At 41.5% G+C, this 16,511-nt stretch overlaps 1 protein-coding gene across 4 annotated transcripts in view; it reads left to right on the top strand.

The window, feature by feature from the left end:
* The window catches only part of LOC140200328 (ETS-related transcription factor Elf-1-like), a 147,918-nt gene that overhangs the window by 109,392 nt on the left and 22,015 nt on the right, over positions 1 to 16,511 (top strand). For all 4 annotated transcript variants that reach the window (XM_072263505.1, XM_072263509.1, XM_072263508.1 and 1 more), the window contains 2 exons: positions 569 to 676; positions 3,114 to 3,290. In XM_072263505.1, coding sequence (XP_072119606.1) covers positions 569 to 676; positions 3,114 to 3,290 — 285 coding nt within the window. The remainder of the gene's footprint in view (positions 1 to 568; positions 677 to 3,113; positions 3,291 to 16,511) is intronic.

Raw genomic sequence — 16,511 nt, 5'->3', positions numbered from 1 at the left:
TTGGTCTCTATTAAAGTTTTGTCTGTAAGGGAGTGAGTAGAGTAGAATGGAGAGGAGCATGGGGAAAACACTTGGACAGAATGGAGAAGATGCAGTAGGATTTTCTTTTTCATTTTGGGTCAAAACCAACAGATCCAACAGCTGGGATAATAGTAAGGCTTTTGTATTGCAATCTATTAGAGAATTTGGATAAGTTGGAATTGATGGAGGTAGTGTTAGCTCTACAATCAGACAATTCTGTGGGAAGATTTGAAATAATCAAGATCTTTGACTGGATTTGCATGAATGTTTTAAATAGAAACTTTGGTCATTGCATCAGGAGCATTTTAATCTATTGAACAAACCCTTGAATAAAACAGTAAATAAGCTATCAAAATTATTCAGTCCACCATTCACTTTAGCAATGAAATGTATTCAGGTATACAGTCAGGATGTTCATTGCTTTTATTTTCAACTTTGTATTGCCAGATTACGGAAAGAGATTCCATCTTCACTGTGAGTATAATCTTGTGCTAGGATTTTGTCAAGTTTTGTGACCGATGTTTTCTGTGTTTCTGATTGGCTGCAGTAGAGGCTTCCTGTCAGAATGGAGATGAATCCATGGAAACAATTGAGGCTGCCGAGGCTCTGCTTAACATGGACTCACCTAGTCCTGCCACAGAAGAAAGGAGAATAAGTGAGTGCTATTTCAGTACTGTCTCTACATCTGCTAAATATGATTATTAATAGTAGTGGATTACCAGTGAAATAACAAAGCCAATTAGATTACTGATCTTTATTGTTACAAAGGATGTGTCTATCTTAACTTCCTACCAGCAGACCTAGATTCATAATCAAACATCTCTGACAGTTCCTTGTCCCACTGTCTGTAAGGACCATTGTAGATCTATTAGTACAAATATTGTTTTATTCTTCATACATTCCATTAACTTTTGAGGCAGTCTCGAGGAGGAACAGTTGAGAATCTATCACCTGGCCCATCTCTTTTGCATCCTCATTTACTCTTATAGCTCTATTCATGGTTCTTGATGTAACTGTACACACATAGCTGAAGAAATTTCCCCTTACAGACAAAACTTTAACAGAGACCAATCCAATCAAACTCGCTTCATATGACAAGCCATTCAATCCAGGAATCATTTTTGTGAGTCTCTTTTGAACCTTCTCCAGTTTTAGCACATCCTTTCTAAGATGAGGGGCCCAAAACTGCTCACAATACTCCAAGTGAGGCCTCACCAGTGCTTTATAAAGTCTCAACATTAGATCCTTGCTTTTATATTCTAATCCTCTTGATGAAATGAATGCTAACATTACATTTGCCTTCCTCATCACAGACTCAACCTACAAATTAACCTTTAGGGAATCTCCCAAGTCCCTTTGCACCTCAGTTTTTTGTATTTTCTCTCCATTTAGAACGTAGTCAACCCTTTCATTTCTTCTATCAAAGTGCATGGCTATACACTTCCCAACACTGTATTCTATCTGCCATTTCTTTGCCCACTTTCCTAATCTGTTTGTCCTTTTATAGCCTCTCTACTTCCACAAAACTACATGCCCCTCCACCTATCATCATATTACCTGCAGACTTTGCAACAAACCTTCAATTCCATCATCCAAATCATTGACATATAATGTAAAAAGGATCAGTCCCAACACCAGACCCCTGTGGAACACCACTGGTCACTGGCAGCCAACTAGAAAATGCTCCCTTTATTCCCACTCTTTGCCTCATGCCAATCAGCCACTGCTTTATCCACGCTCTAATCTTTTCTGTAATACCATTCATTCACCTTGTTAAGCAGCCTATGTGTGGCACCTTGTCAAAGGCCATTTGAAAACCCAAGTACAGAACATCAATCGATTCTCCTTTGTCTATACTGTTTGTTATTTCTTCAAAGAATTCCCTTGAGGAAACCAGGCTGACTACGGCCCAGTTTATCATGTGCACTCAAGTATCCCAAAACCACATCCTTAATAATCAACTCCACCATCTTCCTAATGACTTCCTAACTGGCTTCCTTTCTTCTTCCTCTTTCCCTTCTTGAAGAGTGGAGTGATATTTGCTATTTTCCATTCTTCCAGAGCCAGTCCAAAATCTAGTGATGCTTGGAAGATCATTAGTAATGCCTCTGCAATCTCTTCAGCCACTTCTTTCAGAACCCTGCAGTGTACACCATCTGGTCCAGGTGACTTATCTATCTTCAGACCTTTCAGTTTCCCAAGAACCTTCTCTTTAGTAATGGTAATTTCACACACTTCATAACTCCTCACACCTGGAACTTCCATCATACTGCTAGTGTCTTCCACAGTGAAGGCTGATGCATCCTGATGCAAAATACTTATTCAGTTCATCTGCCATTTCTTTGTCCCCCAGTACTACCTCAACAGCATTGTTTTCCACTCTCTTTTACGCTTTATGTATCTGAAGAAACTTTTGGTGTCCTCTTTAATATTACTGCCTGGCTTGCTTCCAAATTACATGTTTGCCTTAATGATTTTTTTAGTTGCTTTCTGTTGTTTTTTTAAAAGCATCCCAATTCTCTGACGTTGGCTCTATTATATGTCTTCTTTTTGTCTTTTATGTTAGCCTTGACTTCTCTTGTTAGCCACGGTTGTGTCATCTTGCTTTTAGAAAACCTCTTCCTCTTTGGGATGTATATGTCGTGTCCCTTCTGAATTGCTTCCAGGAATTCCATCCATTGCTCCTCTGCCATCGTCTCTGCCAGGTTATTAGTCAAGTTATTGAAAGAAAGGGGGCTTGAATGATGATACAGAAGAGACGAGCTACCCTCTGTCAGACACTCTTACAAGGTCTGCAATGATTTATAAGTCCTAGATACATGGAAGATTTTGCATAAGTAAGGGTAACATGGTGCAAGTTAGTTTTATTTTGAAGTGGTGCTTCCTCTCCAGAGTGAATTGTGTATTTTGAGTAATGTGTTGATGTCACAATATTTTTGGTATGTTGTCAATACCTTTCAGTGCAATTGTTCAATTTGCTGTGACAAATTTATTCAGGAAATTCTGTGTAATTAAATTGTTTATGAACTACTAAAGTACAGAATAGATGTGTTAATTGAATTTTCTTTTACTCTTGTTTCCACAAACTCCAGCTCATGTGTTCATGCCATCAGCAACTGGGGTGATCACGGCTCCCATCACACACATCTCTGTGCGGGCAGATGGAGTTCCTGAGGTGGTGGAGAATGCAGAAGAGATTATACTGATGGAGGAAACTGCACAGCAGGAGGTAGCTAGCGAATCATTGGAACAGAGCAAGAAAAGAAAAGGCAAGTCTTTCATAAAATTGGTATGAGTCTCCTGAAGTATCCACATGAAGTAGTTCTCGGGTAGATGTGATTGGCCAGTTGGCCGGTGTTTGACCTATCTGACAAGAGTTTCAATCTAGTCTGTGTGAATAGAATCTGTACCTTAACGCTGCTGACACATGCATTTTGTACTACTGCCTGACGGCAGCCAGGTTATTCAGAGGTGATAATCTGGTGGACTTTCATGTGGCCATTGAGTCAACAGTGATTGGTGACAGGTCATGGGTTTACAGAACCCTCTGGCCCACAACGTTATGCCAATCTTTTAACCTTCTCCAAGATCAATCTGACAATTCCCTTCCACGTAGCCTTCCCTTTTTGTGTTGTCCACGTACTTATCTGAGAGTTTCTTAAATGCCTCTGATGTCTCTACTTCTACTACCTTCCCTGGTAGCATGTTCCATGCACCCACCACTCTCTGTGTAAAGGAAAAGAACCAAAAACGTTACTTACCTCTGGCTTTCCACCCCCACCCCCATTCTTTCCTACAATCACCTTAAAATTATGCCTCACATATAAGCCATTTCTGCCCTGGGAAAAAGGTGTTGGCTGGCCACTCTATCAATTCCTCTTATCATATTATACACCTCTATCAACTCAGCTCTCATTCTTCTTCGCTCCAAAGGGAGAAGTCCAAGATCACTCAACCTGTCCTCATAAGACCTGCTCTCGAATCCAGGCTGCATCCTGATAAATCTCCTCTATACTCTCTAAAGCTTCCACATTCTTCCTATAATGAGGTGACCAGAATGGAATACAATGTTCCATGTGTGGTCTAACCAGATTTCTATAGAGCTGCAATGTTATCTTGTGGCTTTTGAACTCAGTCCCCTGACTAATGAAGGTCAATGCTCCATACGCCTTCTTAACCACTCTATTAACTTGCAAAACAAATTTGAGGGATCTGTAGACGTGGACCCCAAGATCCCTCTGTTCCTCCACACTGTTAAGAATCCCACCCTTAACCCTGTACTCTGCCTTCAGGTTCAACCTATCACTTTACACTTTTTCAGACTGAGCTCTGTCTCTCACTTCTGGAGTAGTGTAGCCTGTATTGTGCTGGACTATTCTATGTTCTATGATTCTTCATTCTTTTTTGCACCGTGCTTCTACTGTTCTTGAATTTGCATTAGTGTGAAACAGGTCTATTGTCATCTTGTCTGCTGAGTTTCCCACAGTGCATAAGTGACTTCATCTTAAATGGTTGCATTGTGGTTTGAAGCATCCTAGAGTTGTGAATAACTTTAAGTGCACTTTTTCTTTCTTGTGAGGTAACTCAAAGCAATTTCAAATTGACTACTTTTTCCCCATGTTGTTTTCTTGTCTCAGGCAGAGATTCATTTTTCTACCTCCAAAACAGTGTTTGTATGACTTTTATATTTTCATTATCTGACCACTTGAATTTTATAAATGGAACAGTCATAAACGTCAAAACAGAACCAATTACCGAACATTGATTGATTTCACTCTTCAACCTTTAATTCGTAAAACTTGTATATTTATTTTTGGAATGTCTTGATGCAAGATTCCAGTATCACTGGCTGTTAAAATACATTATATTATAATTGGATTTCAAGAGCAAACAGCCAAACCAGGCAATAAGTGTTCCATTTTCTTTGACAGCAATTTGCATTGACAGTCATACAAGTGCATTTTACTGATAAAATAGATTCATCAAAGGAATGGATAAAACTTGTAAATGAAGACATATTCTTTTTGAAACTGATTCTTACTATACGATATTGAGATCCATCTTTGATCATTACTATTTACTATGCTTGTTGGATGTTTGTAGAAAGTAGGTTAATTAGGATACATTTAGATTCGATTAGATTATGAGGACGTGCAGTCCTCTTTTATTGTCATTTAGTAATGCATGCATTAAGAAATGATACAATGTTTTTCCAGAATGATATCACAGAAACACATGACAAACCAACTTAAAAACTGACAAAAACCACATAATTATAACATATAGTTACGACAGTGCAAAGCAATACCGTAATTTGATAAGAACAGACCATGGGCATGGTAAAAGTCTCAAAGGCTCTCTCAAGTCCCATCATCTCACGCAGACGGTAAACCTTCAGTGCTGCAAACTTGCCAATGCGGCATCCCGGAAGCATCCGACCACAGTCCAACTCTGAGTCCGTCCGAAAACTCCGAGCCTCCGACCAACTCTCCAACACCGAGCACCATCTCTGTCGAGCGCTTCGACCCCAGCCCCGGCAACAAGCAATAGGCAAAGCTGAGGATTTGGGGCCTTCCCCTCCAGAGATTCTCGATTGCACAGTAGCAGCGGCAGCAAAGCTGGCATTTCAGAAGTTTCTCCATTTAATTATCAGATGGGGAGTAGGGCTTCGTCAACTGTCTTTCAGACTTTCAGAGGATGGGCCCGATATAATGCTATTCATAATGGAAACCCATTCACCCTGTGTAGCCTTGCCATGTTGTTGGAGCCAGCCTTGTCATGGTAGTTTCTACTAGAACATCCACTAAAAATGAGAGGAGACAGCTGAGTACAAGGATACCCTGGGCCATTATTTCTTACTGCTAACATTCAGAATTTATTTAAGTTCTTGAATTCTAATCCATTATATGGCCAACTTGAGACCAAACCTGGAATATCATGTACCGGGCTAGTGTCCCAGTGTAAGGAAATCTACTTGGGTTGGAGGACTGCAATAAAGCTTTATCAGATTTTTTCCTGGGGTGGTGGATTTGTCATAATGGAGAGAATCAGCAGAGTGAGAATATAGTATACTGTCATCATAAGAATGTAAAATTACCACATTGAAAACATAAAATTCTTATGCGGCTTGACAATGGAAATAGGAAAATGTTTCCCCAGATCAGGGTGTCTAGAATTAGAGGTTAAAATCTCTAAGTAAGGGAGAAACTATTCAGGACCAAAAAAAGAAGTCTTTATACATCGTGAATCTTTGGAATTCTGTACACTAGGGGGCTGCAGCTGTTCATTTATTGATCATATTCAGCACAGTATTTAAGGATATATCAGTAACTAAGGGCATTGTAAGGCACGCTGAAACACAAGACCAGCCCTTATTGGATGGTAGATGCACTTACTCCTCTGTCACCGATGTTCTAGTGTGACCAGTGTGCAAGTCTCATATACTGTAATGTTCACTGCTGCTTGTAACACCTTGGGGGTTTTAAACTAAGAAGCATCCACCATCTATTTGGCTCAAGTAAACCAACGTGTGTAAGCACAGAAATTAAGCAGAGGAATTTGTTTGCAGGCACTGACCGACATGTAATGCAGTGATGTTGTCACCTCTTGCTGAGAATTGCACCTTTTTCCTCTAATGAGGTTGGTTGGTCATACCATGGTGCCAATGTTTCTAAGAATTATCCACGGTTTCCTTTTGTGGTACACACACAAATACTGGCACAGGCAAGGTGTACCCCTCTTCTGAATGCTTGCTCTCCATTTAATTGTATTTGTGGCTGCTGTCCTGATCCCAATTTCAATCCTTTTATTGAAATCCTTGTCCTCCAGTTTCTGACTCCGCTTTACTTCTGCAGCCATTTGTGTACTCTGCATGGGTAATAAAAGGATGAACATTTCCAAAATCAAGACCACATTAGAGAAGGAGGTAGTGTAGACCAGAAAATTCAATGGAGGTAACTTAACTTGGCCTGCTAATTAACCTGCTGATTTTTGCTCTAATACATGCCGTGTCTTTTCCTTTGATGCTGTCTTGACTTCCTTTGTCAGTCACAGTTGACGCATCCTCCTTTTAGAATACTAATACAACTTTGGGATGTATCTATCCTGTGCCTTCTGAGTTGCCTCAGAAATTCCAACCATTGCTGTTCTGCCATCGTCCCAGTTAGTGCCCACTTGCAATAAACTTCGGCCAGCTCCTCTCTCATGCCTCTGTAATTCCCTTTACTCCACTGTAATACTGATACATCTGACTTTTTCTTCTTCCTCTCAACCTGCAGAGTGAATTCTATCATATTATGACTACTACCTTCTATGAGTTCCTTTACCTTATGCTCCCTAATCAAATCTGGTCCATTACATAACATGCAATCCAGAATTGCCTTTCCTTTAGTGGGCTCAACCACAAGCTGCTCTAAAAACCCATCTCGTAGGCATTCTACAAATTCACTCACTTGGGACCCAACATCAACCTGATTTTCCCAATCTACCTGCATATTAAAATTCCCGTGATTGTTGTAACATTGTCCTTTTGAAATGCCTTTTCTATCTCCTATTGTATTTTGTAGTCCACAACTTTGCTACTATTTGGAGGCCTATATGCAACTCCCGTTAAGGTCTTTTTACCCTTGCAGTTTCTTAGCTCTATCCACAAGGATCTTCGATCCTAGTCATCTCTTTCTAAGGATTTGATTTCATATCTTACCAACAGAGCCACCCCCACCCCCCTGACCTGCTACTACCTGTCATTTTGATACACTGTGTATCCTCAACTATGATCTTCTTTCAACCACGACTCAGTGATGCCTGACAAAGTCATACCTGACTATCTGTAACTGCATTACAAGATCATCTATCATATTCCATATACTGCCTGCATTCAAATATAACATCTTCAGTCATGTGTTTATTGCCCTTTTCAATTTTGCTCCATGTTACACTTTAGCTCATCCCACTGACTGCAATTTTGCCCCATCATCTGCCTGTCCTTCCTCACTGTCTCACTTCACACTGCAGCTGCTTGTATAAGAATTGCTCTGCCCTATAACTCTAGTTCCCATTCACCTGCCAAATTAGTTTAAACACTCTCCAACAGCTCTAGCAAACCTGCCTGCAACAATATTGGTCCCCCCCGTGTTCAGGTGTAACCTGTCTTTTTTTTTTGTACAGGCCATACCTTCTCCAGAAGAGATCCCAATAATCCAAAAATCTGAAACCCTGTCCCTGCACTAATTTCTCCGCCACACATTCATCTGCCAAATCAAACTATTCTTGCCCTCACTGACAAGTGGCATAGGCAGCAGTCCAGAGATTACTACCCTGGAAGTCCTGCTTTTCAGCTTTCTACCTAACTCCCTATATTCTGTCTTCGGAACCTCTTTCCTTTTTCCACCTGTGTCATTGGTACCAATGATTACCACAGCTTCTGGCTGCTCACCCTCTGCCTTTTAGAATGTTGTGGACTCGACCCAAGACGTCCCTGACCCTGGCAGCTGTCAGTCAGATTGTCAGGTGTGATGCTGTGGCCATCACTGAATCTTAACTGAAGGATGGTTGTAGTTGGGAGCTAACAGTCCAAGGTTACACGTTGTATCAGAGGGATAGGAAGGTGGGCAAAGTAGAAAGATGTGACATAGGATCGGAAGATGTTGAATCTTAATGGGTTCAGTTAAGAAACCGCAAGGGTAAAAAGGACCCTGATGGCAGTTATCTACAGGCCACCCAACAGCAGCTGGGATGTGGACCACAGATTACAACAGGAAATAGAAAAGGCGTGTCAAGGGGGCAATGTTATGATAGTCACGGGAGATTTCAACATGCAGGTCGATTGGGAAAATCAGGTTGGTAACGCATCTCAAGAGAGTGAATTTGTTTCTTGTATGTATAATTTGATTCAAAAACAGACAATTAAACAAGGAATCCATAAGTCAAAACAAAAATGGGAAACAGATCTGAATAATAACATTGATGAAACAAATTGGTCAAGACTCTGTCTTGACAGTATGACAAATACAATAAATGTTCGACTTAGATTAGTACAATATAATTTTTTACACCAATTATATATTACACCATAAAAAATAAATAGATTAAATTCAAATCTATCCGATAAATGCTTTCGGTATAATCAAGAAATTGGTACTTTCTTACATTCCACTTGGTCTTGTTTTAAAATTCAACCCTTTTGGATAAATTTAAGAGTCTTACTGGAACAAATTACTGGAATTCAACTTCTTCATAACCCTATATTATTTCTATTAGGTGATATTGAAGGGATAAAGCCGAAACTTAAATTGAATAAATACCAGAGAGAGTTTATAAAAATTGCATTGGCAGTAGCTAAGAAGACTATAGCAGTTACTTGGAAGTCTGATTCGTATTTAAGTATGAATTGTTGGAACAATGAAATGGCTAGTTCTATTCCACTTGAAAAAATTACCTATAATTTAAGAGATAAATATGTAACATTTTTGAATATTTGGCACCCTTATTTACAAAAGATAGGATGGCATATTTAAGTGCTCCGATAAAGATCTTGGTCCCTTGGGGAAAGTAACGAATAAGTATACCAATTTTATTGTGAATTCCATGGAGCATGTGGAAACCTTCCAACACCCAGGCGGCTCTCTTTTTTTTCTTCTTTTCTTTTTAGGTAGGACTTTATAAGGGGGGGAGGGTTAAGGGGAGGGGGGAGGGTAGATATTATCTTTTCATGTATTCTTTTTGAAAACTCAATAAAAATTATATTAAAAAAAAGAGTGAATTTGTTGAATGCCAATGAGATGGCTTTTTAGAGCAGTTTGTCATTGAGCCTATTAGGGGATCAGCTATACTGGACTGGATACTATGGAATGAACCGGCGCTGCTAAGGGAGCTTAAGGGAAAAGAACCCTTTGGAGGCAGTGATCACAATATGATTGAGTTCAACTTGAAATTTGATAGGGAGAAATAAAGTTTGACATAGCAGTATTTCAGTGGAGTAAATGAAATTACAGTGGTCTGAGAGAGGAGTTGGCCAAAGTAAATTGGAAGGAGACATTGGCAGGGATATCAGCAGAGCATGAGGTTCTGAGGAAAAAATGAGGAAGATGCAGGATAGATGTATTCCAAAGACAAAGAAATACTCAAATGACAAAATATTACAACTGTGGCTATCAAGGAAAGTCAAAGCTATTGTAAAAGACAAAGAGAGAGTATACCACAAAGCAAAAATTAGCAGGAAGACAGAAGTTTGGGAAGCTTTTAAAAACCAACAGAGAGCAACTATAAGACTCATTTAGATGGAAAAGATGAAATGTGAAAACAAGCTAGCGAACAATGTCAAAATAGATAGTAAAAGCTTTTTCAAGTATGTAAAGCATAAAAGAGAGCTGAGAGTGAATATAGTACTGCTAGAAAATCAGGCGTGAAAATAATAATGGGGAACAAGGAAATGGTGGATCACCTAAAGGAGTATTTTGCATCAGTCTTCACAGTGGAAGACTAGCAGTGTGCCAAGTGTTGAAGAGCGTGAGGGAACAGAAGTGGGTACAGTTACTATTACAAGGGAGATAGTGTTCAAAAAGCTGAAAGACCTAAGGGTATATAAATCACCTAGGCCAGAGGAACTGCACTAAAGGGTTCTGAAAGAGGTAGCGGTAGAGATTGTGGAGGCATTAGTAATGATTTTTCAAAAAAATCATTGGACTCTAGCATGGACTGGAAATTTGCAAATATCACTTCACTCTTTAAGAAAGGCAGAAAGCAGCAGAAATGAAATTAGAGACCAGTTAGCCTGACCTCAGTGGTAGGGAAGATGTTGGAGTCAATTGTTAAGGTTGAGGTTATGGAGTACTTGCTGATACAGGACAAGATAGGATAAAGTAAGTATGGTTTTCTGAAGGGAAAATCTTGCCTGATGAACCTGTTGGAAATCTTTGATGAGATTACAAGTAGGTTAGATAAAGGAGATGTAGTGGATGTTTTATATTTGGATTTTCAGAAGGCCTTTGACAAGGTGCCACACATGAGGCTGCTTGCCAAGTTAAAAGCCCATTGTATTACAAGAAAGTTACTGGCATGGTTAGAGCATTGTCTGGTTGGTAGGTGGTAGCGAGTGGAAATAAAAGGATCCTTTTCCAGTTGGTGAGTAGTGGTGTTCCACAGGGGTTGTTGTTGGGACCACTTCTTTTTATGCTGTATATCAACGATTTAGATGATGGAATAGATGGCTTTGTGGCCATGTTTGCAGATGATACAAAGATTGGTGGAGGGACAGGTAGTGTTGAGGAAATAGGTAGACTGCAGAAGGACTTAGACAGATTAGGAGAATGGGCAAGAAAGTGGTAAGTGAAATACAATGTTGGAAAATGCATGGTCACGCACTTGGTGAAGAAATAAATGTGCAGACTATTTTCTAAACGGGGAGAAAATCCCAAAGTCTGGGATGCAAAGGGGCTTGGGAGTCCTCGTACAAAACACCCTAAAGGTTAACTTGCAGGTAGAGTCAGTGATGAGGAAGGCAAATGCAATGTTAGCGTTCATTTCAAGAGGTCTAGAATACTAGAGCAGGGATTTGATGGTGAGGCTTTATAAGGCACTGGTGAGGCCTCACCTTGAGTATTGTGATCAATTTTGGGCTCCTCATCTAAGAAAAGATGTACTGGCATTGGAAAGGCTTCAGAGGAGTTTATGAGGATGATTATAGGAATGAAAAGGTTATCATACCAGTAACATTTGATAGCTCTATGGCTGTATTCGCTGGAATTTAGAAGGTTGACTGGGGGATCTCATTGAAACCTTTCGAAAGTTGAAAGGCCTAGACAGAGTGGATGTGGAAAGAGTGTTTCCCATGGTGGGGAAGTCTAGGACAAGGGCCCACAGCCTCAGGATAAAGGGTGTCCATTTAAAACAGAGATGCAGAGAAATTTTTTTAGCCAGAGGGTCAATTTGTGGAATTTATTACCACAGGCAGCAATGGAGGGCAAGTCATTAGGTGTATTTAAGGCAGAACTTGATTGGTTCTTGATTGGACATGGCATCAAAGGTTCTGGAGAGAAGGCCAGGGTGTGGGGCTGAGGAGGGGGGAAAAAAGGATCAGCCATGATTGAACGACAGTGCAGACTCGATGGGCTAAATGACCTAATTCTGCTCCTATGTCTTGTGGTCTTGTGGTCTAAAACACCTCCTAGGTGTCAATTTCACATCCACAGAATCTTATGTCTGCTCCTCTAACTATAAAATATTCCATCACTACTGGACTCCTCTACTCCCTCCTTCCTTTCTGAGCCACAGAGCCAGAGTTAGTGCCAGAGACTGAGTCACTGTGGCTTCCTCCTAGTAGGTCATCTTCCCCCAACGGTGTGCAAAGTGGTCCGCTTATTTTTGAGGGGAGCAGCCACAGCGGGACTTTGCACTGGCTGCCTAATCGCTGTAGTTCCCATCTATCACCTCCCGATTCTCCCATATGAGCCGAAGGTCATCGAGCTGTAGCTCCAGTTCCTTAATTCGATTTCTGAGGAGCTGCAACTAGATGCACTTCGTGCAGATGGAGAAATCGGGGAGACCGGAGGTCTCCCAGAGCTCCCACATCTCATGCAAAGAACATGCCATAAACTCTGGACCCATTCTTGGCATACTAACTATGTTCTAATAGAAAAAGAAAGAGGGAAAAACACTAGAAACTTGTTTAAATCTCTATCTGGGCTTGCACAAGCCCATTCTCACCGAAGGCTTTGGCTTCAAAGTCTAACCACTTTAATACTGGCCCACTGCTACAGTGGCCTCTCTTTAAATTATGACTCACTCCTGATAAGACTTGTTCTTTTCAATTCATTCTGTCTCTCAACATTTGAAGTAACCTTTCTAAAAGCAGGACCTTTTCTTTTGGTTATGTTGCTGTTGATCAAGTACACATTGTTGTGCCAGAATTCTTTCCTTGGGTCTTTGGAATAAGTGAGGACATAAATCACTGTGGAGGAGGTACAGTTTACATCAGTATCTGACACTCTCCATATGTTGAGACAGGCCAGCTAGGAAGGAGCCAAAGGCCTGGAAACATTGTATAGAGGCCAGCGTGTGGAATAGTGAATTGTGTATATTGAACTAATGATTTAGGGCATGTTATACTTGGTTGATGCCAGCTGAGTTCTACTTAGTGTTTGTAAATGATTTTGAAAATAACTTCCTGCATGCTCCCTAGCCCATGAAGGAAATGACTTCAGTGACGTGACTGTGGTGCCCATTAACCGTCCAACACTGCAGTAGAATTCAAGTCCTGCTGCCTCACTGTTTTGTGAAAAGTGGAAGTAGAACTTTGAGCAAAATGCAGGCTGTCAGGTTATGTTGATCCTTAAGACTGTAAAAGTAAGTCATACCAAGGCAAAACCAGAACACATGAATCATCCATTTCTCTTGCAAATATGCATCATTATTGAACTTTTCATTAACCCTTCTAACAACCTTGGGTTTTAGATGAATATTAGACCACAAGACCATCAAGCATAGGAACAGAATTCAGCCCAAGGAGTCTGCTCACCATTCCAGAATGGCTGATTTCTTACCTCTCAACCCCATTCTCCTATCTTCTCCCCATAATCTTTGACACCCTGACTAATCAAAGACCTATCAACCTCCACTTTAAATATATCAAATGACTTGGCCTCAATGAATTCCACAGATTACACCCTTCTGGTCAGAGTACTTCCTCCTCATCTCTGTTCTAACTAGACATCCCTTTATTCTGAACCTGTGCCCTATGGTGCTCGACTCCCCCACAACAGGAAACATCCTCTCCACATCCACTCTTTCTTGGACTTTTAAAATTCGATAGGTTTCAATGTGATTCCCCCCTCATTCTTCTGATTCCAGTGACTACAGGCCCAGAGTCATTAAACGCTCCTGATACTTTAACCATGTCATTCCCAGAATCGTTCTCATGCAACTCCTCTGCACCCTCTCCAATGCCAGTACATCATTTCTTATACCAATACGTTATAAAGCCTCAGCATTACATCCTTGCTTTTATATTCTAGTCTACTCAAAATAAATGCTAGTATTGTATTTGCCTTCCTTATCACCAAATTAACCTGTAAGTTAACCTTTAGGGAATTCTGTATGAGAACTCCCTCCCCATTTAGAAAATAGTCTACACCTTTATTCCTTCTACCAAAGTGCATGACCATACACTTCTCTACACTATATTCCATCTGCCATTATTTTTTGCCCATTCTCCTAACCTTTTTAAATTCTTCTGCAAGTTCCCTGTTTCTTCAACATTACCTGCCCATCCACCTATCTTCATATCATCCGCAAACTTGATCACAAAGCCCAACGAGAAAGGGCACCCTATTATTTCCACTCTTTGTCTTCTGCCATTCATCCAATCTTCTATCCATGCTTGTATCTTTCCTGTAATACCATGGGCTCTTATCTTGTAAAGCAGCCTTATGTACAGCACCTTATTAGACTAGATTAGATTCAACTTTATTGTTATTGTGCCGAGTACAGATACAAACCAATGAAATACAATTAGCATCTGACCAGAAGTGCAAAACAATAGTATTATTTACAAAATAACTGCGAATAAAAAGTAAGTGCTACAGCACACAAATATAAAAGTACTAAGACAGTCCAATATGGGTGCAATACTGCTAAGTGCTGTGATGTGAGGTTCAGCAGAGACACAGCCTCAGGGAAGAAGCTCTTCCTCAGCATGATGGTGGGGGAGCGGAGACTCCTGTAGTGCCTACCGGATGGGAGGAGAGTAAAAGTCCATGGTTAGGCTGAGATGCATCCCTGATAATGCTTTTCACCCTGTCCAGGCAGTGTTTATGGTAGATGTTCTTAATGGTGGGCAATTGGGTGCTGATAATCCGCTGGGCAGTTTTCACCACATGCTGGAGTGCTCTGCGGTCTGATACGAGACAATTGCCATACCACACCAAGATGCAGTTGGTGAGTATGCTCTCAATGATACAGCAGTAAAGGTCCTTCAGTATCCTGAGACAGAGGTGATCTTTTTTGATGCTGTGCAGGAGATAAAGGTGCTATTGCGCCTTTTTGATCGGGATGGAGGAGTTCAGGGACCAGGTGAGATCATCGGAAATGTGGACACCAAGGCATTTGAAGCTTGATACACACTCCACTACAGCTCCATTGATGTAGATGGGGACATGAGTGTGGCTCCTAGCATGCCTGAAGTCCACAATGATCTCGTTGGTCTTCTGGGTGTTAAAGGCCAGCTTGTTATTGGCACACCACGCGGCCAGGTGCTGAACCTCGTCCCTGTAGGCCGTCTCGTCATCCCGCTGATCAGGCCAACCACCATTGTGTCGTCTGCAAACTTGATTATGGACTTAGAACCGTGTACAGGAACGCAGTCATAAGTGAAAAGGGAGTACAGAAGAGGGCTCAGCACACAGCCTTGAGGCATGCCAGTGTTCAGGATGAGAGTGGAGGAGGAGAGGTTGTCTAACTTAACAGATTGGGGTCTGTTAGTCAGAAAGTCCAAGGTCCAATTGCAGAGGGATGAGCTGATACCAAGCTGGCGGAAGTTTGGCGATCAGCTTGGAGGGGATCACAGTATTAAATGCCAAACTAAAGTCAATGAACAGCATTCTGATGTAAGAGTTGGGGCTGTCCAGGTGGGTCAGGGCAGAATGAAGTGCCGTGGAGATGGTGTCCTCTGTAGACCTGTTGGTGCGACAGGCAAATTGATGGGGGTCCAGGGTAGTGGGCAGACAGGATTTCTGATGTGGTAGAACCAGTCTCTCAAAGCACTTTGCAATGATGGGGGTGAGTGCAACTGGGCGGAAGTCATTCAGGCCCGTGGCAGTGAAATGCTTCGGCACTGGCATGATGGTGGCAATCTTGAAGCTTCTGGGGCAACTGCCTATGCCAGGGACAGATTTAAAAATGTCCGTGAAAACCCTGGCCAACTGCCCTGCACAGACTCTGAGCACACGGCCAGGTATTCCATCCGGACCAGCTGCCTTCCGTACATTCACCCTGCTCAGAGTGGTGTAAACGTCAGAGGTGGAAAGTGAGAGAGGCAGTTCACCAGGTGGGAGATCCGCTTTGAGGGTGACCTCCTTGTTCTCTCGGTCAAAGCGAGTGTAGAAGTAATTGAGCTCATCAGGGAGGGAAGCAGAGCTGGAAGGGGGCACAGTACCGGGTGGTTTGAAGTCTGTAATAACCTGTATGCCATGCCACATGCACCAGGGGTCCGAGGAGTTGAAATGCTCCTGGATCCTCTTTGTATATGTGTTTAGCCTGAGAGATTGCCCTCCTCACGTTGGCCCTGGCTGAGCTGTAAGCCTCCCGGTCTCCAGGCCTGAAGGCTGAATCTCTGGATTTGAGCAGGAGGTGAACTTCTCTGTTCGTCCATGGTTTCTGACTGGGGAAAACTTATATTTGTTTTTGTGGTGTCACTCTACCTACACACTTATCAAAGGCCTACGGAAAGTCCAAGTAAACAACATGTACCAGATCTGCTTTGTCTCTGGATGTGAGGA

The sequence above is a fragment of the Mobula birostris genome, chromosome 7 (genome assembly GCF_030028105.1).
Source record: "Mobula birostris isolate sMobBir1 chromosome 7, sMobBir1.hap1, whole genome shotgun sequence".
Classification (NCBI taxonomy): Eukaryota; Metazoa; Chordata; class Chondrichthyes; order Myliobatiformes; family Myliobatidae; genus Mobula; species Mobula birostris.
The sequence above is the reverse complement of the archived record's forward strand: the minus strand, read 5'-3'. Positions and strand labels throughout refer to the sequence as shown.